Below are 23,740 nucleotides of genomic sequence, written 5' to 3' on the forward strand. Positions count from 1 at the left end.
ATCATACAGGTACGAACTTTTTGTTTAGCTGCTGCTCGTAAATGTTTGTTGAACCAAATGTGCTGAATGCTGTCTAGCATAGCCTTCTCTCCTAAATGTGCTGGACTGTGAACTGTAGCTATAATGGCTTGAACCATGGAATCAGGGAGAAACCATACAGATTTCTCTTTCGTCATCCATCCTTGATCTGTCTGGATCCCTCCTAGTTCAGTCCATTTCTTTATTTCTTCTGCTGTGGCATGTGTCTGTATGTCAATTACGTCAAGTGTGGGATCCTTAATTGTCATACACTGTGTTGGTGTCTGAACTATTGGCTTTGTCATGTCTAATGTGCGATTCTGAGCAGTCTGTTTAGCTGTTCTGTCAGCTAAATCATTGCCTTGAGAAATGGTATCAGTAACCTTCGTGTGTGCTTTACATTTCATAATCGATATAGCAGTGGGTAGATGTATTGCGTCTAACAAGGCATGAATGAGGGATCCGTGCTGAATATGTGTTCCATGAGAAGTTAAATAACCCCTCTCCCGCCAAAGCACTCCGAAGTCATGTACGACTCCAAATGCATAACGTGAATCAGTATATATGTTGACTTTCTTGTCCGTGGCTTGAATACAGGCTTGTGTTAGAGCAACAAGTTCTGCTGCTTGGGCTGACAAAGTATCTATACAATTTGTCTCAATAACTTCAGTGTCTGTTGTGACTGCATATGCGGCAACTAAATTTCCTGTACTTGTCCTCATACACGAACCATCTACATATAACGTCAGGTCTGGATCTAGCAATGGAACGTCTGTCAAGTCTTGTCTAGGTTTCGTCTTTATTTCAATGATTTCAACACAATCATGAGCTAGTGGGTCTGTTCCAATTACAGGTAATAGTGTAGCAGGATTCAATGTATTACACCGTCGGATCTCTATGTGTGGTTGAAACAATGTCAGTTCATAACCAGTAAGTCTTGCTATGGTCAAGTGTTGTGTTTGTGTTCGGTTCACAAGAACCTCTACTGCATGTGGTACTTGTACTGTCAATGGGTGTCCTAATACTATGGCATCGCTTTGTCTAATTGCTAAAGCTGTCGCTGCCACTGATTTCAGGCATGCAGGCAAAGCCTGAGCTACGGGATCTAATGTACTGGAAAAATAAGCACATGGCTTGCGTGATCCTGCTTGATCCTGAGTGAGTACTGATAAGGCAGTACCTTCGCGTTCTGTAACAAAGAGTGTAAAATGTTTGCTATAACATGGTGTTGCTAAAACAGGTGCTTGACATAAAGCTTCCTTTAGGCTTTCAAAAGCTTGTGTATGTTCCTGAGTCCAAGGGAGAACAGTCGATGTGGCTGCCTCCTGTGTGGTTAACTGAATGAGTGGTTTTGCTAGAAATGCGTACTGAGGGATCCACTGTCTACAATATGAAGTGAGGCCTATAAAAGCCCGCACCTCCTTTTGTGTCTGGGGTATTGACATGTTAGCAATTAACTGGATGCGATCTGGTGTAAGCTGCCTTCCCTCCTTGGACAGCGAGTGACCAAGATAAATAACTCGCTGAACACAGAATTGCAGCTTAGAAGGGGACACCTTGTGCCCCTTGTCGGCTAGGAAATGTAAAACTGTCAGAGAAGCTTTTTCACATTCTGGCTCGCTTCTCGCGGTGATCAGCAGATCATCGACATATTGAAGCAGTGCTGTATTGACTGGCATGTGGATACTGTCAAGTTCTCGTTTCAGTGCTTGGCTGTAGATGCTGGGGCTTTCTGTAAATCCTTGGGGAGCGCGTGAGAATTTAAAGCTGCGCCCATTTAAACTGAATCCGAACAAGTATTGGCTTTCCGGATCTATTGGGACGCTGAAAAAGGCATTCTTGAGATCAATTACAGTAAAGAATGTTGCTTCGGAATCAATTGCTGTCAATAACGATGATATATCAGGGACCACAGGGAATTGTGGTACAATACACTTGTTTAGTTCACGCAAATCAATAACCAATCGGTACACTGGTGGAGCAGTAGGATCAGTTCGTTTAAGAATCGGAATTATCGGTGAATTACATACATTGGAGTCTGTTTCTACAACTACTCCCTGGGCAATTAGCTCATCAATGATTTTCAGCAAAGCCACTACAGCATCATGCGGTAACTTGTATTGTCGCATTCGTGGTAGTACCACTCCTGCTTTCAGTGTGACTCGATAGGGTGTAATGTTCATGCAGCCAACATCCGTAGGGCCTTGTGCCCATAGATGTACTGGTAAAGTCTGTAGTCGGGGATCCATGTCTCTAGACACATAGTGACCTTTAAAATCACGTAAAAACAACCTTACTCCTTCCGGAGAACAACATATTATGGCTCCTAGTGCTTTCAGAGTTTTAATTCCTAACAGATTTTCTGGGCATGATTTAGTAAGCAATAAATCTGTAGTTCGTGTCAAAGGTCCTATCGTAAGTGGTAGAGGCTTTGATACTTCATTAACAATAGGTTTTCCTGAAAAACCAAGGGAAACATTTTGAGAGCCTGAGAGGGGTGCCCCTGGAACTTCACTACGTTTTATAGTTGTTCGACTTGCCCCTGTATCGAGTAAGAATTTTCTATCTTGACCTAATAATTCACTATGTACATAAGGTCCTTCTTGATCTACAGGAATCTCGATAAGTGGTAAGTCAACTTCCCTCTCTAGGCTGGTTCATGCGTAACGCTGGTATTCAGGGTATTCATACTGTGCAGTCTGATACAGTTGTCGTGTTGCGGTTTGTGTGGCAGTAGCAGGCAACGGTGGTGCAGCTGGCACAAACTGTATGGGTTGCTGTGAGGCTGGCATGGACTGTTGCTGAACTGGCACGGACTGTCCATGCAGCATAGCTCCTTGTTCATTCTGATCTTGTCTAACTAATCGTGGTCTCTCCTTTGTAATGCCTGTAGCTATATTACGTTTCAGGACTGGACAATCGTGTACATGATGGCCCAGTTGTTTACAGTAATTGCAGGTTCCTTTTACAGGAACTGCAGAATCACCAGAATGTGTCACACTCTTTTTGTGACCATCTGCTGGTACTGTCTGAGAAACTAGCATTTTCATTTTTGTATCCTTCATGCGTCTATGCTCGTGTTCTTGTTCATCCCTAATTCTATTGTGATGATACTGTAACATTTGTAGCATTTGCGACGGAGTGTTACTTTGCCAGGTACTCTCGAATTTCAATATTCTATTCTTTACTGGAGGTAATGCATTTTCCACTAATTTTGTCACAAATAAATGTGGATATGAGTCACTACTTGCTTTTATACCACTATTTATACCAAAACATTTTTCAAATCGAGCATAATAATCGCTTGTGTCTTCATCTTGCTTTTGTTTGCAGGCTGTGATTGCACCCCAATCTTCCTTTTTTGTAGTTAATAAACGTGGCAGTACCTGTACTAGTAAACCTGGTAATAGTTTAACTTTATCCCCGAGCCCCGAACCTGCAGTTCGGCCCCTTTCTTCCTCTGCTAATGCTGTCCAGTCTATCTTTTGGTCTCCCACTTCCCACTCTTTTTCTTTCAGTTTTTCATAAATGCCAGCAGGCAAAAGCACCTTTAATATCGTCATAATATCAGGAAAGGTGTACTCTCCCATCAGTAACATGTCTTTAATTTCTCGGTGGAAACCCGCTGGGTCTTTATCATGGCTAGGTACTACTTTCTTCATTTCTAATAATTCCATTTTTGATATGGGTGTGTAAACAAATACACGGTGAAACTCATTGTCTTCGCCTTTTATTGGGTGCACTTCTCGTAAAGGATTTTGTCTATCCATATAGTACGGCGTTCTTTCTCTATGGGGCAGCGAGAGAGAATCCGGACTTACAAAAAGGACATACTGTTTACGTGACACTAATATCTCTTTAATTAACTTGTTACTAGAACCTCTCCATCTGTTCGTGAGTAGTTCCGTTAATATATCAGGTAAAGGACCAGGATCAGCATGTTGGCTCTTATATAATATGAGGAGTTGCTGAATCATATAGATTCCAGCTAAACGTTGTTCATCTGTACTGAGATTGAGAAACGTGTGTGCTACGGTCTCATCACCATACTTTTCAGGACTAACGATCCAGTGAACGGCTGATCTGGCTAATTCTTGCTCATCCATGGAATCGAGGAGGTGGTAACCCCTTCGTTCTCGTAGTATTTTATCTGCGGCTTGAAACGAATGTTCAGGAGACTTCAGATTTATTACAGGCGTTGGATACGTTCTGCTATTATTTGGACATACAGAATGTATGGGATCAGAAAAACATCTAGTATTTTCACAGGATCTTCCTCTGCCTACATAGGCTATGGTCTCTGACTGTCTTGCAGAGTCCCCTGATTCGGACACTTCATCTTGCTCAAACTCGTCTGTTCCCAATCTTTCTGCATGAATACGTTCTATTTCTTTACGGATTTTTCGGCACATGGCTATTATACAATTTTGCTTATCGTGTCTCCCTTCTGATATATTCTGACTCCATCTTGTAAGAGTAAGCATTACGTTCATGTCTACCCCCGGACGATCTTGATTTCTGATCACACAGTTTATGAGGAAACGTAACAGTTCCCCCTGTATTTCTACTTTCTGGAATTCCATAGCTCTGTTAATACATCCTGGATCTCGTCCTGTTTGAACAAAATGATATATGTTATCCAGATGCGTAGTCATCCCTGGTAACCTTGCTAAATACTCTGCGGCTCGCCTAATACGTAATGATGCCAGGACCATTTCATCCTCTTTACCAACCACCGGGTCATATCTACAATTTACAAGGAGTTCCTTAAGCGCACGTTCACTTACGAACTTAGGTGTACGTGAATGTGCTGACTCTTGAAAGACAAGTTTATTTATTCTAGGTGGTGTAAAAGTACTGCTAGCACCTCCCGTGGCCCCATCTGGGGCGTCGGGTGTGAAAGGGTTCGTTGAACGTGACACAGCAACTATGGGTGTCGATACCCCTGTAGAGTCGACTGCGGAAACAGATGCGGAAACAGATGTGCTTGCCGAAACTTGCGTCGGGACTTGCTGTTGCACGGGGACAGATACCTGATCCTGACGTTGAACCCCTCCGCCAGACGGTCTATGTGGTGTGGCGTTAGCATACTCGGGGGCTGCATCATCTAGATATGAGGAAAGGAAAACGTCTTCTGCGGTTCTGGGACGCCCTTTTGGATGTACCTTAATTGGAAATAATGGGGGTGGCAAGTCTTTTGGTATCTCTGGAGCAGCCTTAGGTAATCCTTCGGCTAGAAGGGGATACATACCATTCATAAGAGCATTACTTTGTCTATTTACTTGTTCTGATTTCACTCGGATACCTTCCTCAATTAATAGATTTTCTTGAACTTTATTTGAACTTTCTTTACTCCTCTCTTCTTGTCTACGTGCTTTTTCTGTTCGTCTATGAGATTCTTTACGCCATAACTCGATAGCGTCTTTCTGTGACTGTCTGACCTTTCTTTTCCATAACTCTTCCTCCACTTTCATGATGCACTCTGCATCCCAGGTTCCCGCTATGGGCCACCTTTGACTTTCCGGTAATCCCTTGGTATAATCTACCCATAGATCAAGAAACAATATGGCATCTATGCCATGTTTATGGTACATGAAATGTCCTGGAGTGTCTCTAGGAGGAATAGGAACTGCTTCTTCAAGCACCCCTTTTCTGGTGGTAATCTGTCTTAACTTCGAGAAGAGCGGCATATTAACAACTGATCTGATACTTACTCTTGAACTTACTTAATACGAGGAACACAATAATGAACAGTGAACAATGAACAGTCATTCATACCACAATATGCAAGACATTTTCTGAATACTTTAAACATTAAACATTAAACATTTAATAATGGTCGACAATGATGACAGTCTGCTTAACTAATCACCACGCTGAATTCTTGACAATAACTGAATACTTCGGAATACTTGATATACTGCTAAACAGTACATATACACTGCTAAACAGTGCAGACCGGATTTGTGTACCCAAATCCGTCTTGACCGGCACAACCTATGTGCACGTCAACATGCCTCCCCGGCGATGGTACTCACCGAGTAGCTCCTTGAAACGGAAGGCCTCAGAGAATGGACAGGACTCGATAACTGCGGACATCGGACCCTCTGGACGTCGGAATTTCGGAAAACCTGGTGGGCCTCTGTATACCTCGGATCTTGCTCTCTCAGCTAGGCTCTGGTCGGGATACTTCGCACTTCTCACCGCCTCGTCTGGGTTGATCGCAGCCTCAGTCGCCCCCGCTTGACCGGAGGGAGCTTACAGGAAATCCTGCTGGTACGCGTTTATGGTCCGTCCAGCTGTGGCAGGAGACCGGGCCTGCAACGCACCGCCGGCGCGTGAGATGAGAAAGTGTCCCTGTTAGGGCGCCATTATGTGGTAAATAAAATAAATATTACCTGACTGAATTTCGTACGGAGTCTTAAAATAAAGTAAAATAGCTCAAAATAACAAGAGGCAGAATCCGTGGTATAAGAGGTTTTCTAATGGGCTTTATTCCATTCAAAATGGCCGACTCGAGTGGCGGCCTTCAGGTTCCGTCACCACGAGGGTTCAGGAAGTGAAGTACAATAACTTATTAACAGACATACATTTTTATAATAAGTGCATTACAATGAAACGAATGTAGAAGGCGTAACATTTGATAAGAAAAATGACGTAACAGTGACATAATCGAAACTAGGCGTAATAAGGAATAAAAGAAACATAATTGGCTTGCATTATCAGACATAGGTGGATCTATAAGATAATACTTGGCATAGATGCGCGCGCAGCAGCATGACGTGTAATTGACGTGTAACTAGGGGGTGAAGGGGACTTGACATTTAGCTCTACATGTGGAGACGAGAAGTCTGGGGTCAAGTCATCCTAATCCCAAATCATATCTAACATCCTATGTTTAAAGAACTATGTTATCCACAAGGAAGAGACTCTCGGACAGAATCTATTCTATACTGACTATGTGCGTGTACAAGCGTCTAAGTGTCTATATGAGATGCGAGGGGCAGAAAACTTTCCATAGCAACAGGGCTATGAATCACTTGCATGAAGACAGAGAAGCCTGGCCTTTTGCTTGGTAACTGGAGGAATGTTTACTTAAACTACTAGGCAAGAATGCATCGGCTGAAGAGCAAAATAGATAATTCGAAGGTGAAATACAACTTCTTGGCAGACAGGCGAAAACTGGCCGAGGCAGGCACCGTTAGCTGCACAGAGAGTAGGACAAAGTTCATGGATACAGATGCGAGCTCAAGCTGAAGCTGTCAGAGACAGAGAGCAGGGAAAGGCTTTGAGGACAGAATCGGGCCTACTCGCCTGAACTGTAAAAATGGAGTAACTTGGCCATATAAAGTCGGTGGCCTTTTATACTTAGGAATCGAATATCCAGCCCATTGATGGCGGATCTGACAGAGAACATGTTGACGGTAGACACACATATGTTTGCGTCTTAGAAACTGGAACTGGAGGGAACATACATGTACTTGTAACATGCATATAGAACCGTTGGGGTCCAAGATAGGGGACATAACTGACCAGGAAAATCCACATTCTGGTTGACATGGGTCTTCTCTTGGCGAAACGTAGAGTAGCGTTCAATTGGCTTCGCGGCCCCACCCCTACTATGGCACAATGGTCACATGACATGCTTTACTGTTGCACACAGACGGAGAATTTCAGTGAACTTCTAACTCCCAGGAGCCCCCTCATACCCTGCTGCAACAATTCCAGTTTCATAGGACAAGGCACGCTCTATGTGGCATATTGGGGGAGGACCTCTTAGAGCAACCTGAGGTCACGGAATTAACCTATGTCATTAAAGCTCAAACGCCCCGCAAGATTGTCTCCAATGTATATAAGATCGCTATGTCCCACAGGGTAAATCAGTACTCCAAGGCCCGGTTAGAGTGGCAACGAGACCTACAGCAACCGATCGATGATGCCATGTGGGCATATTGTTGCACCAGTACGCGCCGTATTTCGCTAAATGGTAGGCACAGACTAATCCACTTTAAGTACCTCAATAGGGCGTATTACACCCCGGAGAGATTACACAGATACGGGTTACGGGAAACTTCCGCCTGCGATAGATGCACGGAAACAACTGCCGATTTTATGCACCTGACCTGGTTTTGCCCAAGGGTACACACATTTTGGGAATTGGTTTTTAATGAGCTGGCAAAAATAACAGATTCGGAACTCCCCCCGGATCCAGCCCTGGCCCTGCTGGGTTATTCCCAAAAAATCCCATGTGGGAGGCGCAGACTGGTTGACATGGGTCTTCTCTTGGCGAAACGTAGAGTAGCGTTCAATTGGCTTCGCGGCCCCACCCCTACTATGGCACAATGGTCACATGACATGCTTTACTGTTGCACACAGACGGAGAATTTCAGTGAACTTCTAACTCCCAGGAGCCACCCAAAGAACTTCTGGGGACTTTATAGAACATATATATCTGTCAGAGGATCGGATCAGTCTGAGACTGATGGCGACAGGCTGCCCAAAGCCCTCACACCACCTGATGTCTGATCCCCCTTCTGGTTTCAACAGGCGGGCACAATGATTGTTGAGCCGGGGCCATTCCTACATAGATGTTCCGAATGTCCTGCTCTGGAGTGGCTGAAAGCGATAACATCACAGACACCTATATGCTCTATGGTATTTATTCATAATGTTATGCCGAATTATAATTGATCTGTTTGTATTATATCTGATTGTATACAATTGTACTCCATGTGAGTGCCTCACAGTGGTCAGGATGTCGCACTTTGCTACTTGTATGTTCTGTAAAAACTTGAGAAATAAAGAAATAAATTAAAAAAAAAAAAAACAGAATAGCTCATAGGAAGTGTTTTAACCTAATATTTATTAACTCAGTACATTGAAGTGGTCTAATCACATACCAAACCAGGTTAGATTAATAAAACTCTCAAATAGAAAATGTTTTCAGTTTCACCTAGTTTCTTTGGTTCTATCACAGGCAAACATTAAGTAAGGTGTTGTGTGTTTTTTCATTGCTTCCTTCTGGCAAAAAGGCGATCGAAGTTGCGAAGGATGATCCACTCATACTGAATCGACTCGCCAAAATATTCCATTTTCTTGGCAAGCAGGAAATGGCCATTGGCATCTGTAACATGGCGCTTGATATTTTACAAGATCCAGAACTAAACTGGCAGGCCTACTGCACCCGAGCACAGGTAAAAAAGGCTCTTTCAGAATAACTTGTATGTACCGAGCTTCTATTTCACTTTTGTTGTGATATTGTAGTTCTCACCAATTTTACCTGTATAAAATAGGAATTGACTGTTTGTATGGAGTTTCATGTAAGTTAGCAGTTTGTTTTCTTTTACAGCCTATAACAGATACATCAGGTATCATGTGGTGGTAGGCTGCCCTACTTCCAATCATCTCATCGGCAGTTGTATATATTTTTAAATAAGTGTACTATATCACATCATGCAAATAAATAGGTTTATTTCGAACCACGTCCGGGCATACCTGGCTCACTAAGGGTAGTAAATGCAAAAACAACAAGGTGATGGATGGAATACTTGAATAAATTTAGGCCGCTGGCAATCGCTTAGTCAGTTCAAGGAGGACCTGGCTTGGCAGTTCGAGTTAGACTGTTCCGATTGGAGCAGGTTCAAGTGTAAAAAAACTAGTGTTGAAAATGAGCTCCTCAGGATCAGTACAACGCTCATTTATGATCCACCCTTCGATATCCCCAATTCTACATACCATAAGGGTACAGAGGTTTGAGGTGATCAAGTGAAGGAAAGGGTAGTGGGAAAGGAACAGCAAGGAAGGAGACCTGTAAGAAAAAAAAAGAAACAAAGACAATTATTGTCTCTTATCCTCTCTGAAAACTTGTAATGTTCTATAATTAAGGTTAGGTAACTATATACATGCTGTGAATACCCTGAAGTCTGTGGCAGATCATCTACGCAGCGTGTAAGCAAGGATTGTGAAAATATAGTGCAACGAAACAAGCACTACATAAGTGCAGGTATTCTCATACAGTATTCTCATTCACTCATAACTCATATCACTTGTTCTAAAGAACCATACATACCACATACACTCTGTATGCTTGAATGTCATCAAAATTATTTACCTCACTGATCCAAAACGAAAGGACTCCAAATAAAAGTCTCAGAGTTATGTTTCCATAAAAATAAAACCCATTAATTTTACAGTCATGCCACAATGACTTGCAGCGCTCAAATGAAGGTTTGTAGCTGGGCACGGCTTGCCCAATAAATCCAGAACCACAGACTGCACCTCCGGGGAAAACAAATTAGTTAGCACTTGGAAATCCATGCCAATAAACTTCCCTCTCAAAAGCGCTCCACGCGCATAACGAGAGACACACCACTCCGGTGTGTCACGAGGGAGAGACAGCAAGTCAGAAAGGGGTTTCCTACCAGAAAACACCAACAATCAGCCTTTAGAGGAATCGCCCTGTGGCTTGTGCTCTGTAGCCCAACTCACAGATCTTAGTTGATTCAAACGCAGACTGGAAACCAAGGGAATAGCCACGCCACAAAACCGTAAGCGCTGTCACGCTTCTTTGCACAAGGGGAAACAGTAATTACACACGTCGGCCGTCCGTGTGTCTTGTTTTCGTCTGTCAGATATTCCATCTGACAGTGGTGAGTTTTTGGATACCGAGGCGATAGCCTCATTACTCCACATTCATTTTCCGTTTTTTAGTCGCTGTTTAGGTTGTCTTATTGATGTGTGACGCTTTGTCACAGTTGAGGTTGGATCACAAGGTCGGCGCTGTGATAGGCCGCGGGTTGCGGTCAATTTGGTTTGCGGAAATGTCAGCAAGTTTTAATCGCAGAGTCTTGTATTCGTCTGCCAAGTGTCTTCTAACGGTGATGAGCTTTTGATGGCTGCCGCGCCCATTCCTATCAGCTGGGCATTGTTAGTCCTAGGGCGCCTTGGGATTTGAAGTTCCTAAATTCTGATCTCAAACAAATGCAAGAGGTCCTTATATAAATCATTGTCCAAGATGCTAGTTTGGTTTTTTCTTTTCTTTTTCTTAATAATATACAACGCCTGTATTGAAACTGAAAGGCTCCGAGACTTGCATTTCCTGATGCAAGTAGCGGGGCCAAACTAAGGAGACATGGTGTGCAAAAAAAACAATGGATTTGGATGCGGCTTGCATTGTTACCAGTGGCTGAGATTAGGTCAAGCATTCCATCCATCACTTTTTTGTATACTTTAGTGTATTGTATCCAGGCAGTACATTGGATAATCGGTAGTTGACAACATTGATTGCAATGACAGACCAGGACCTCCAGGCCAGCCAGTCCCCTCTCCTGTCTGTATTTGACACCCACACAACACACAGTCTTCAGTGTGATCATTGCTTACTCGGTTTGTTTGGTCCCATGCCTGCCCCATGCATTTTGTCTTTGTATCTACTGGTTTTGACCATGTCGCGTTTGATGGAATATTGCTCCATCCGTTCAGTGCCCCACACCATGTTCTAATGCTAATCCAAAATTCCAGACACATATCCCTGATGTCGCAAATAATTCTAGCAGTGCTCTAGCTCTTTGGATAAAAATTCTTTATTTTTTAATTTGTTTCCCCTTTGGAGTGCCAGTGCTATATCATACACAATCGATATGCTTTCTCTAGGTTGCCAGATTTACGAGCCTCCTCTCTTATGCGTTAAATTGTGCATAAATTGATAGCCTTTTTTGCAGTGCCCTCAATATATTTTATATGTCTGGAGATGTGGCATCCCTTTTGTTTTAGTAACAAAACCTCCTTTTTCCTGCAGCATATAATCTATATATCAAAACAATTCTCTTGCTCTCCCCCTTGGCCATTGTCATCCTTTATCCTCTATGATGCCATCTGTAAGAACTGGGGTCACCAAGCCCTAAGGGGGTAACGTGACTCGAGCGGTTGGGCACCCGAAGGCTTAATTGTAAAGCGACCATACAACACACACATCCCCTGAAGCAGGAAACGCACACAATAATGGACGCCACACCGTAGGTTCAGTGAAAATCAAACAAGTTTATCTAAGCAGTTAGATGTAAATGCAGTTCATTAGATGGCAATGGGCATTGTTTGAGTACATTAGCGTTAGATCCACCAGCATTTCATTATGGTGCCATAGGCAGTACCTGAATACAGTAGCGTCAGATTCACTAGCAATTCATTATGATGCAATAGGCAACACCTGTATACCTTAGCGTCAGATTCAAGAGCGCTTTATCATAGTTCCATTGGCAATACCTGGCGAACCTGGGGGAGCGGTAAACACAGCGGTTAACCAGCGCGCTGCGCCCCTCCCACCACTAGCGTTTCAATCCGCCATGGGCACCTCTCGCGGTATCTAACACTTATCCGCGCTTTGAAATAGGGCTGGGAAACTTAGCGCCACCTCAGAAAACTAATAGCGCGTCAAGGCAGGACTCACAAGCATATCGTTACCCCGGGCATTACTAGCGCTCCGGAGCAGAACTTGAGAACACAGCGCTACTCGTAATCACAAGGCATTAGGCACTTCAGAGCAGAACTTGAGAACACATGGCTACTCGTAATCATAAGCATTAAACACTTCCGAGTAGAACTCGAGAACACAACGCTTCTCGTAATCATGAGACATTAAGCACTTTTGAGCAGAACGTAAGAACACAGCACTTCTCGTAATCATGAGACATTAAGCACTTTTGAGTAGAACGTAAGAATACAGCGCTTCTCGCACTCAACAGTCCTTAAGCAAGCGGTCCCCTTTTACGCGGCAGTCTCAAGGCAAGGGGGCAATCCCACGGAGGGGAATCAGAGTCTCGGCCGGCACCGGAGCGGTCGCCAGACGGTGCGGTGACGCTCCCGATCAGCAGGGGGCGCACCGGGTCCTCCGCAAGCCTCCCGGGGAGCAGGGGGGTGAGTCCCAGGCCTAAACACGGCCACGCTACCTCCCAGCCCCCAGGGGTTACCTTGATCTCGGCGTCCGGGTCTCAGGAGACACTCGGGGGTTCCTTACGGCTTCAGGCCCCGCAGTCAGCGTGCTCAGCGGCGGGGGCGGCGACGCGCAGTCCGCCCTCGTCATTTGGGGCGGTAGACAGCTTCACGGCCTTCCCAGGCCTTCCGCGACTCACTCAGACGCTGCAACGGCAGCGGCGGGGCCCCGGGCTTCTCCGCGGGCCCCGACTCGACGAGGAGTAACTTCTGGTCCCTGGGCCGCGGCGGTAAGCGCACTTCCGGTCCCCACGCCAGGGGGGGGTACAAATTAAGCGGGATGACAGCGAGCTCAGAGCTCAGCGTGGGACTGACTTGGGGGATTCCAGGCCAGGTCGGAGAGCGCAGGGGACACAGCGCTAGTACCTGGTTGATCCCCAGCAGTCCAACAGTCAGTTGCAGTTTAGGTTTCAATAAGGAGCTTCAGCATTGGATCTCAGCATTCAGTTTCAGCATGAAGTTCCAGCGTTTAGTTTCAGCATTCAGTTTCAGCATGAAGGTTCAGCATAAAGTTTCAGCCTTCAGTTTTAGCAGTCTTACTGGCGCAGATGTCTCTGGCGCCCTTAGGGGTTCCGTTCCATGGGGGGTAGGGATTGAGTTGGTGACTAGTTCCTTCCTAGTCAAGCTTAGCAGATGGCCCCTGGGTTCTCCTATCACTGGGCTAGATCAGTGGGCTGTACAGGATCCCTCACTCACTTAAAAGGCAGTACCTAAGTCCTGTCACTTTCAGAGGCATAAGTCCCTGGCTAGGCCCTACCGTCTACACTCCTGCGTGGATTTTCCCCAGGTCTGCTTTACTCCCACTGGCCAACTGACTAGAAAATGTTCCCTCCCTCACTTATGTATCCCTAGGTCAGGGGACCTCTATCCAAGGCGGCAAAAGTAAAAACCCCACCTCCCTTCTAGAAGGTTCCAGCACATTCCAGGAGCTTCCCCATTCTACCTATGGGACAAAAAAGGCGGGCTGGTGTCGCAACATTGTTGTGGGGTTCCAGCCAGCTCCTGGCAGCTAGGGTGCTACTAGAAAGACCACTCTGCAGTAGCAGGGGCCTGTGGCAGCCATCTTGGGAGAAGGGAGCACCTGCACCTTAACACTGATTGGCAATGAAAAGGCGCCCGGAGACCTAAGTCCAACATAAAAATGAGGGTGGAAAAAATGAGGCACGATCAAAAATAGATGGGGAGACCACCCTAGGGCTGACAGGTCCAACACGCGTCCCCCCAGCCGAAAGAGGGGAGAGCTATCCAACCTCTAGGGAGTTCTCATCGCTAAGGCGGAAGAACCTGGAGAGACCGTCAGCATTGGCGTGGTCAACTCCGGGCCGATGTTCCACCCGAAAGTCCATCCCCTGTAGGGAAATGGACCACCTCAACAACTTGGGGTTTTCGCCTCTCATCTGCATGAGCCAGCGAAGGGGGCGGTGGTCGGTCTGAACTAGGAAGTGAGTTCCAAAGAGATATGGCCTCAACTTCTTCAGAGCCCAGACCACCGCGAAGGCTTCTCTCTCAATGGTGCTCCATCGCCGTTCCCGAGGGAGGAGTCTTCTGGAGATGAAGGCCACTGGTTGATCTTGGCCCTCGGTGTTGAGTTGCGAGAGCACCGCACCTATGCCGTGCTGTGAGGCGTCTGTCTGTACAATGAATTCCTTACTGAAATCTGGGGTTGCGAGTACTGGAGTGGTACACATCGCATGTTTCAGCGTGTCAAATGCCTCCTGGCAAGCAGCTGTCCATATAACCTTGCGAGGTTGCTTCTGCAAGGTCAATTCTGTCAAGGGGGTTACGATGGTACCATATCCCTTGACGAATCGGTGGTAATACCCAGTGAGGCCGAGGAAAGCTCGGACCTCTGTTTGGGTCTTGGGGGGCTCCCAAGCCAAGATGGTCTCTATTTTGGCCTGGAGGGGTTGCACCTTACCTCCGCCCACCAGGTGTCCCAGGTACACGACAGATCCTGTCCAATCTGGCACTTGCTGGCTTTAATGGTTAGGCCAGCGCGTTGTAGCGCCTGCAATACCTCCTGGAGGTGCTGCAGATGGTCCTCCCAGGTGCTGCTGAAGACAGCTATGTCATCCAGGTAGGCCGCTGAGAAGAACTCCAGACCAGATAGTACCTCATTCACTAACCGCTGGAATGTGGCCGGAGCATTTTTGAGCCCAAAGGGCATCACTCTGAACTGAAAGTGGCCCTCGGGGGTGGAGAATGCTGTCTTCTCCCTTGCTCCATCGGCCATGGCAATCTGCCAATATCCGGATGTCAGGTCAATGGTGCTGAGGTACCGGGCTGCTCCCAGCCGGTCCACCAGCTCGTCCGCTCATGGGATGAGGTGAGCATCTGTCTTCGTGACAGAGTTCAACCCCCTGTAATCCACACAAAATCGAAGTTCCGGTGTGGTACCCGGTGGGGCAGCTTTCGGCACCAACACCACCGGACCAGCCCACGGGCTGCTGGAAGGTTCTATCACCCCCAGCTCCAACATCTTGGCTACCTCACGCTGGATGCTATCCTTCACTCGGTCAGAGAGCCGGTAAGACTTGTTCTTCACCGGGGGGCTGTCCCCTGTGTCCACATCATGGGTACACAGATGAGTGATTCCAGGCGTGAGGGAGAACAACGAGGCGAACTGTCCCAGGACATGGCGGCAGTTCCTCTGTTGCTCTGGGGTCAAGGATGGGGAAAGGACTACCCCTTCTACCGAGCCATCCTTCTCCTGTACCGCTAGAAGGTCAGGAAGAGCTTCACTCTCTTCCTCTTCGCTCCCATCCGTCACCATAAGGAGAGCAAGCTCTGATCGCTCATGATGCGGCTTCAGGCGGTTGACGTGGAATACCCTCAGGGGCTGTCGGGGGGTCTTTAGATCCACTACGTATGTGGTCTGGCCTCGTCGCTCCACAATGTCATACGGACCAGTCCACCGGTCCTGGAGGGCACAAAGCTCCCCAGGTTCCATGACCCACACCTTCTGTCCAACGTCCAACTCGACCGCCGAGCGTTGCGGTCGTACCACTCCTTCATAACGGTCTGGCTATCCTCTAGGTTCTCTGAGGCCGCCTTCCACAGCTTGGCCATCTGGCTGCGGAACGCCAGCATGTAGCTGACGATGTCACGGGGAAGCTTCTGTGAAGTCTTCTCCCACCCCTCCTTCACTAAACTGAGGGGACCCCTAACGGGATGGCCATAGAGCAACTCAAACGGGCTGAACCCGACTCCCTTCGGCGGTACCTTCCGGTAGGAGAACAACAAGCAGGGGAGGAGGACGTCCCATTTACGCCTCAAGCCCTCTGGCAGGCTCCGGATCATTCCCTTGAAGGTTTTGTTGAAGCGCTCTACGAGACCGTTAGTCTGGGGGTGGTAAGGAGTGGAGAACCGGTAGATCACTCCACACTCCTTCCACATGGCCTGCATATAGGCCGACATGAAATTCGTGCCCCTGTCCGACACCACGACCTTGGGGAATCCCACTCGGGTAAAAATCCCCAACAGTGCCCGCGCCACCACCGGTGCAGTGATGGTCCTCAGAGCAATAGCCTCTGGGTACCTAGTGGCGTGGTCCACCAAGACCAGAATGAACCGGTGTCCCGCTGCGGTCGGAGGGTCCAACGGCCCAACAATGTCTATGCCGACCCTCTCAAAAGGGGTCCCGACCACTGGGAGCGGTTCCAAAGGGACCTTCAATTTAGTCCCAGTCTTGCCACTTGCCTGACAAGACTTACAGGTCTTACAAAAGGTGTCTGAGGCGATCCTCATCCTGGGCCAATAAAAATGTGGGACCAACCGCGCAAAGGTTTTGTCCTGGCCCAGATGTCCGGCTAAGGGTATCTCGTGCGCTAACTCCAGCAGGAAGGCCCGGTAACATTGGGGGACCACTATGGCTCTTGAAGATCCATGTACCGGCACCTTAGGCTCACTGTACAGGAGACCATCCTCCCAATACACATGATATCCGCCCGTCTCCTGACTGGCCACTTGGGCTTCGGCCTGTCGCCGCATGCCTTCAAGCGTGGGGCACGCCCTTTGTGCCTGACAAAATTCCTCCCGGGTAGGCCCTCCTTCCACATGCCAGTCGGCAAGGGTCGGCAAGTCCCCCACGGGAACGACATCCACCTCCACGGACTCCGGGGGCACCTCTGCGGCCTCCCCATCCATCTCACGGGGCATGTCCTCTACCACCTTCTTCTTTCCACACTTGGCGTTGGGTTGGGCCATAATTCCAGGCTCGAACCCGGGGTGAGTTCCATGCCGGGCAGCCATGGACCGCGTGACTACGCATGTCCACCCTGGTAATCCCAGCATCTCGGTATGAGCTTGAAACTTGACATCTTTCCACTTGGTGTGCTCCAGGTCGTTCCCTAGCAAGCACCCCACAGGCAAGGCAGGGCTCACCGCAACTCTCAGTAGGCCTTTGACTCCTCCCCACTCAAATGGAACACGAGCCACTGGATAGTGACTCACATTGCCGCCAGCCAATACGGCCGGATGGAACTCCTCGGGGACTACTTGGTCTGGGGACACCAGCCGCCTCACTACTGTGGTCATGCTGGCACCTGTGTCCCTCAGAGCCTCCACCTCCTCCCCGTTAACTCTCACCCTCTGCTGATATTTAGCAGTGTTCGGGGGCAGGGACACTACGGGGACCACCTCTCTATCCCCGAGTGAAACCAGGGTCAGGCCTGTCCACTCCCCTTCCCTATCTAAGGACAGCTCCACCCCAAGCGCTACACTACTTACCCCGGGGCTCTTCCCGCCCGGTGGGGCTGGGGGTCGCTTGCGACACTTGGGATCTCCTTTGTAGTGTCCAATCTCCCCACATTCGTAGCACCTCACAATCCTTGGCTGCTGACTCCTGTCAGGGTAAGTGGGTTTTGTGGAATTGGACGAGGGTGGGGTTCCTACTCCTTTCCCAAACTTATTTTGGGGGCCTTTTGAGAACTCCACCTTTTTATCTCCCCCCTCTTTCTTCTGGGGGGAAACCCTGTCCGCCTTTCGAGCCATCTCCCCCGGGGCCCTTGTGAGACACCCGGGTGCTCACCCAAATATCTGCCTCCTCCGCAAGCTCACGGGGATCCGTTAACTTGCGGTCCACCAGATGTTGGCGCAGCTCGGGAAAGTACTTATCCAAGAGGTGCTCCCGTAAAAAAAGATTGTACACCCCTTGGTAGTCCTGCACCTCGCTGCCACGCACCCAACCATCTAGTGCCTTACAGGCATAGTCAAAAAAATCCACCCACGTCTGTGTGAAAAGCTTATGGCTGCCACGGAACTTCTGCCTGTACCTCTCGGGGTTGAGACCAAATTTCTTGAGTAAGGCCTCCTTCATGGGGGCATACCTGACCTGATCCGCCTTGGCTAAGTATAACAGGGTGTCCCTGACATTGGGAGGTATATAGCGATACAAGCCCCCTCCCCAATTGCTCTCGGGAACCCCATGGGCTGTCAAGGCCACCTCGTATGCCTCCAACCACTTGGCAATATCGTCCCCCACTGTGTAGCTGGCAATGACTTCTTTGGGTAAGTAAAATTTTGACTCAGGGGACTCTCTTGGTACGCTGCCACCATTGTCCTTATTGGACGCATTTAACTGGAGGGCGCGCAGCTCCAACTCCTTCAGCTGAAGCTCGTGCGCCAGCTTCTTTTCCTCCATTGCCCATCTCTTGTTTTCTCTTTCTCTCTCTCTCATGTTCCAATTTCGCTAGCTCCCACTTTAACTGCCTCTCCTCCCTCCTGTCCTCGTACTCCCCTGGAGACGCGCTCCTCCGAGACCCTGTCCCACTACTGGCCCCAGAACGTCTCCCTGGGGGCACATTTTTGGACATATCCACATTGAGTATGTCTAGGACTTCCTGGGCGCTCGCCTCCTGAGGTGCATCTGGCGCCTCCTGTCCCTCATCCTCTCTCCCTTCTGGGTGGGCCTCTACCCATGCCCTTATGGCGGTACGGAGTTCCGGTCCTTTGGCCCTCCGCACCCCAGGCACCCCCATACCCTGCCCGAATTCCCTCAGTTGCCTTACAGTGTACCCCTCGAGGTCAGCTAACCGGAACACCATCGTGACAGGTGGGGACCTAGATACTAAGGAAGAAAACTCTAGGATATGGGTAACAGTTACCAGCTAACCAGGATTTTACACCCTCAGTCTGGACAGTGGAATGTAATCAGTGCAGTATTAAACAGTTGCAGAGCTTCAATACAATAGGCGTTTAATTGTGGCGCCCTCCGCTTCACGGGAGGGTGCTGTATGGTCACAGGTCCTAATCCCACCGCTCGCAAACAATGTAAGACCTGGGGTCACCAAGCCCTAAGGGGGTAACGTGACTCGAGCGGTTGGGCACCCGAAGGCTTAAGTGTAAAGCGACCATACAACACACACATCCCCTGAAGCAGGAAATGCAGACAATAATGGACGCCACACCGTAGGTTCAGTGAAAAGTAAACAAGTTTATCTAAGCAGTTAGATGTAAATGCAGTTCATTAGATGGCAATGGGCATTGTTTGAGTACATTAGCGTTAGATCCACCAGCAATTCATTATGGTGCCATAGGCAGTACCTGAATACAGTAGCGTCAGATTCACCAGCAATTCATTATGATGCAATAGGCAACACCTGTATACCTTAGCGTCAGATTCAAGAGCGCTTTATCATAGTTCCATTGGCAATACCTGGCGAACCTGGGGGAGCGGTAAACACAGCGGTTAACCAGCGCGCTGCGCCCCTCCCACCACTAGCGTTTCAATCCGCCGTGGGCACCTCGCGCGGTATCTAACACTTATCCGCGCTTTGAAATAGGGCTGGGAAACTTAGCGCCACCTCAGAAAACTAATAGCGCGTCAAGGCAGGACTCACAAGCATATCGTTACCCCGGGCATTACTAGCGCTCCGGAGCAGAACTTGAGCACACAGCGCTACTCGTAATCACAAGGCATTAGGCACTTCAAAGCAGAACTTGAGAACACATGGCTACTCATAATCATAAGCATTAAACACTTCCGAGTAGAACTCGAGAACACAACGCTTCTCGTAATCATGAGACATTAAGCACTTTTGAGCAGAACGTAAGAACACAGCGCTTCTCGTAATCATGAGACATTAAGCACTTTTGAGTAGAACGTAAGAAGACAGCGCTTCTCGCACTCAACAGGCCTTAAGCAAGCGGTCCCCTTTTACGCGGCAGTCTCAAGGCAAGGGGGCAATCCCACGGAGGGGAATCAGAGTCTCGGCCGGCACCGGAGCGGTTGCCAGACGGTGCGGTGACGCTCCCGATCAGCAGGGGGCGCACCGGGTCCTCCGCAAGCCTCCCGGGGAGCAGGGGGGTGAGTCCCAGGCCTAAACACGGCCACGCTACCTCCCAGCCCCCAGGGGTTACCTTGATCTCGGCGTCCGGGTCTCAGGAGACACTCGGGGGTTCCTTACGGCTTCAGGCCCCGCAGTCAGCGTGCTCAGCGGCGAGGGTGGCGACGCGCAGTCCGCCCTCGTCACGTGGGGCGGTAGACAGCTTCACGGCCTTCCCAGGCCTTCCGCGACTCACTCAGACGCTGCGACGGCAGCGGCGGGGCCCCGGGCTTCTCCGCGGGCCCCGACTCGACGAGGAGTAACTTCTGGTCCCTGGGCCGCGGCAGTAAGCACGCTTCTGGTCCCCGCGCCAGGGGAGGGGGTACAAATTAAGCGGGATGACAGCGAGCTCAGAACTCAGCGTGGGACTGACTCGGGGGATTCCAGGCCAGGTCGGAGAGCGCAGGGGACACAGCGCTAGTACCTGGTTGATCCCCAGTAGTCCAGCAGTCAGTTGCAGTTTAGGTTTCAATAAGGAGCTACAGCATTGGATCTCAGCATTCAGTTTCAGCATGAAGTTCCAGCGTTTAGTTTCAGCATTCAGTTTCAGCATGAAGGTTCAGCATAAAGTTTCAGCCTTCAGTCTTAGCAGTCTTACTGGCGCAGATGTCTCTGGCGCCCTTAGGGGTTCCGTTCCTTGGGGGGTAGGGATTGAGTTGGTGACTAGTTCCTTCCTAGTCAAGCTTAGCAGATGGCCCCTGGGTTCTCCTATCACTGGGCTAGATCAGTGGGCTGTACAGGATCCCTCACTCACTTAAAAGGCAGTACCTAAGTCCTGTCACTTTCAGAGGCATAGTCCCTGGCTAGGCCCTACTGCCTACACTCCTGCGTGGATTTTCCCCAGGTCTGCTTTACTCCCACTGGCCAACTGACTAGAAAATGTTCCCTCCCTCACTTATGTATCCCTAGGTCAGGTGACCTCTATCCAAGGCGGCAAAAGTAAAAACCCCACCTCCCTTCTAGAAGGTTCCAGCACATTCCAGGAGCTTCCCCATTCTACCTATGGGACAAAAAAGGCGGGCTGGTGTCGCAACATTGTTGTGGGGTTCCAGCCAGCTCCTGGCAGCTAGGGTGCTACTAGAAAGACCACTCTGCAGTAGCAGGGGCCTGTGGCAGCCATCTTGGGAGAAGGGAGCACCTGCACCTTAACACTGATTGGCAATGAAAAGGCGCCCGGAGACCTAAGTCCAACATAAAAATGAGGGTGGAAAAAATGAGGCACGATCAAAAATAGATGGGGAGACCACCCTAGGGCTGACAGGTCCAACACCATCCAATGTTATACAACAAGAATATTATCCTGTTTGCTGACCTGTCATATACCGCCTCCCCTTCTACTAAGAGCCCTGAAAACGTTTTGATCTACATTGGCCTTAAAGCTGTCTTCAGGTCCATGCTGTCCCTTGTAGTGATTGGTCACAATTCCACTGATTTCGGGCAACACCTTCTTAAGAAATATTGTGTGATTCAAGCCCACACCCAGATGGGGAACCAGGCATAGGAGCCATTGGTTTCTCTGCTGTACATGTCCACCCAAAGAACGGCAAAGCTAAGGGCCTTGTTCTGATATGTTCATGGTTGCATGCAGCTATAAGTCTAGTATGTGCATTATAGAGAACTCTTATAATGATGTAACGCTTTGATGTAAAACATTTGGATCCTGTAAAGATGGGACACAGGAATAGGCGGTAAGATTTTTCATACCACCTTCTTCCCACGAAGGAAAACACCGACTGTCCCTGCTCCCTGCCATTCCAGAATTCGCCCGCCACAACCTTCTGTGCATTCTTCTGTTGCGCATGGACAATGACACCAGAAGAATGTAAATAATGCAACCCAACACATCTTTCCCCTATAAAAACAGAATACAAAAGATAACAATTCCCTAATATTGCAAAATTTACAATAAACCAGATACAGTTAAGTAAGTGTTGAGGAACATGAATAATACCTACATTTCATGGGAAGAATGGCACATATAGTGTGATGACTTCAAAATTAGTGACAACATTATTTAGCACTGTAAGATATAATCTTGGAACCTGGACTGCAGTCTGGTAGTTCTTGTAGACAGGGAACCACCCATTTCAGCAGATCTTCCATGACCTTCAACCTGAACAAGGTTCTTAGACCTATCACCGTGGTGTACTTTAGACACCTATTTTCCCTAATTCCACCATCTGCTATCCTCCAGCTTCACAGCATTCTTGTTGACTTTCACTACTTTCTGACCTCAGAAAACCTAGATTAACCTTTGGGTAAAATCCTGGAAGACTTCACTCTTACCACATCACCCACATCCACCTTCAGTTCCCTGGAACCCTACTTGAGGTACATTTGATCATATTTGTTCTGTGCTTTGACCCCTTTTTTACCTATATCTCTTATTTTCTTCCCAAGTAACATAAACTCACTCATCCATCTCCTCAACACTTTGGAAGTGGGCACACACCCCCTCAATAAAATGAATGGTGATTCATCAGCATTGGCTGTGGTGCGCACTGCCCACAACAGTTTCTTGAGTCCTATCTTGCAGTTAGGCCCGTTGGCCTTAGACAATTGCACATTCTCCTTAATGACCCTGTTAAATCGCTCAACAAGACCCTTACTTCTAGGATGATAAAGGGATGTCTTGGTGTGCTTAATGGACATGAACTTCAAGAACTCCTCAAATTGTTCTGAAGTAAACTGACAACTATTGTTGGAAAGCAGTTAATCAGGCACCCCTTGTCTAGCAAATAGAGATACAAGAAATTCAATCACACACACAGAATTGGGAACTTTTACCAATTTGACTTTAGGCCAACGACTATAATAGTCCATGAGGACATTGCCTTACTCTAGTACACTGCCAGACAAGGTCATGGGACCTATGATATCTATCGCCAGTTAAACCTATGCTTTGCTGGTAACTTCAGTTGCCTCCACAGGGCCGGGAACCGTTACTTGAGACTTGTTGCGAACAGCACAACTCCTGTAGTCCCTCACAAAATGTTCCACATGTTTGTCTAAAGCAGACCACCAGAAATGTTCTCTTAGCCTCCTCTTCATGGCATGCATGCCTATGTGGCCTTCATGAGCTAATGTGAGTACCTTGGCCCTCATGGCACCAGGACCTACTAATGATGATGCTCGATCTAGTAATCCGTTGACAACCAATAACTCATCAAAAACATGTTTATACTTACTGATAGGACCTTGGTCAGAATTCCCTCCTGACCACCCCTTACTTATGTTCCTCAAGAGCTCTTTGAATTATTGGTCTACTTTATAGGCATCTCACTACTCTTGTTCTGATATGGCACCTTCAGAATGACTCTCTATACTACATTATCTCGGAGTCACCATTTTTGTCTTCTTCATCTACGCTATTATCTTCATAACTGGGTTGCCTGGATAGGCAGTCCACC

The 23,740-nt window shown here is 48.1% G+C and overlaps 1 protein-coding gene across 1 annotated transcript in view; it reads left to right on the forward strand.

Annotated features, from left to right (window-relative positions):
- Positions 1-23,740, forward strand: part of TTC22 (tetratricopeptide repeat domain 22) — a 222,604-nt gene that overhangs the window by 146,108 nt on the left and 52,756 nt on the right. The window contains exon 5 of the mRNA XM_085602535.1: positions 9,051-9,212. Within this exon, the coding sequence (XP_085458661.1) occupies positions 9,051-9,212 (162 nt within the window). The remainder of the gene's footprint in view (positions 1-9,050; positions 9,213-23,740) is intronic.

Source organism: Triturus cristatus, chromosome 4_2 (assembly GCF_964204655.1).
Source record: "Triturus cristatus chromosome 4_2, aTriCri1.1, whole genome shotgun sequence".
In the NCBI taxonomy this organism is placed as follows: domain Eukaryota; kingdom Metazoa; phylum Chordata; class Amphibia; order Caudata; family Salamandridae; genus Triturus; species Triturus cristatus.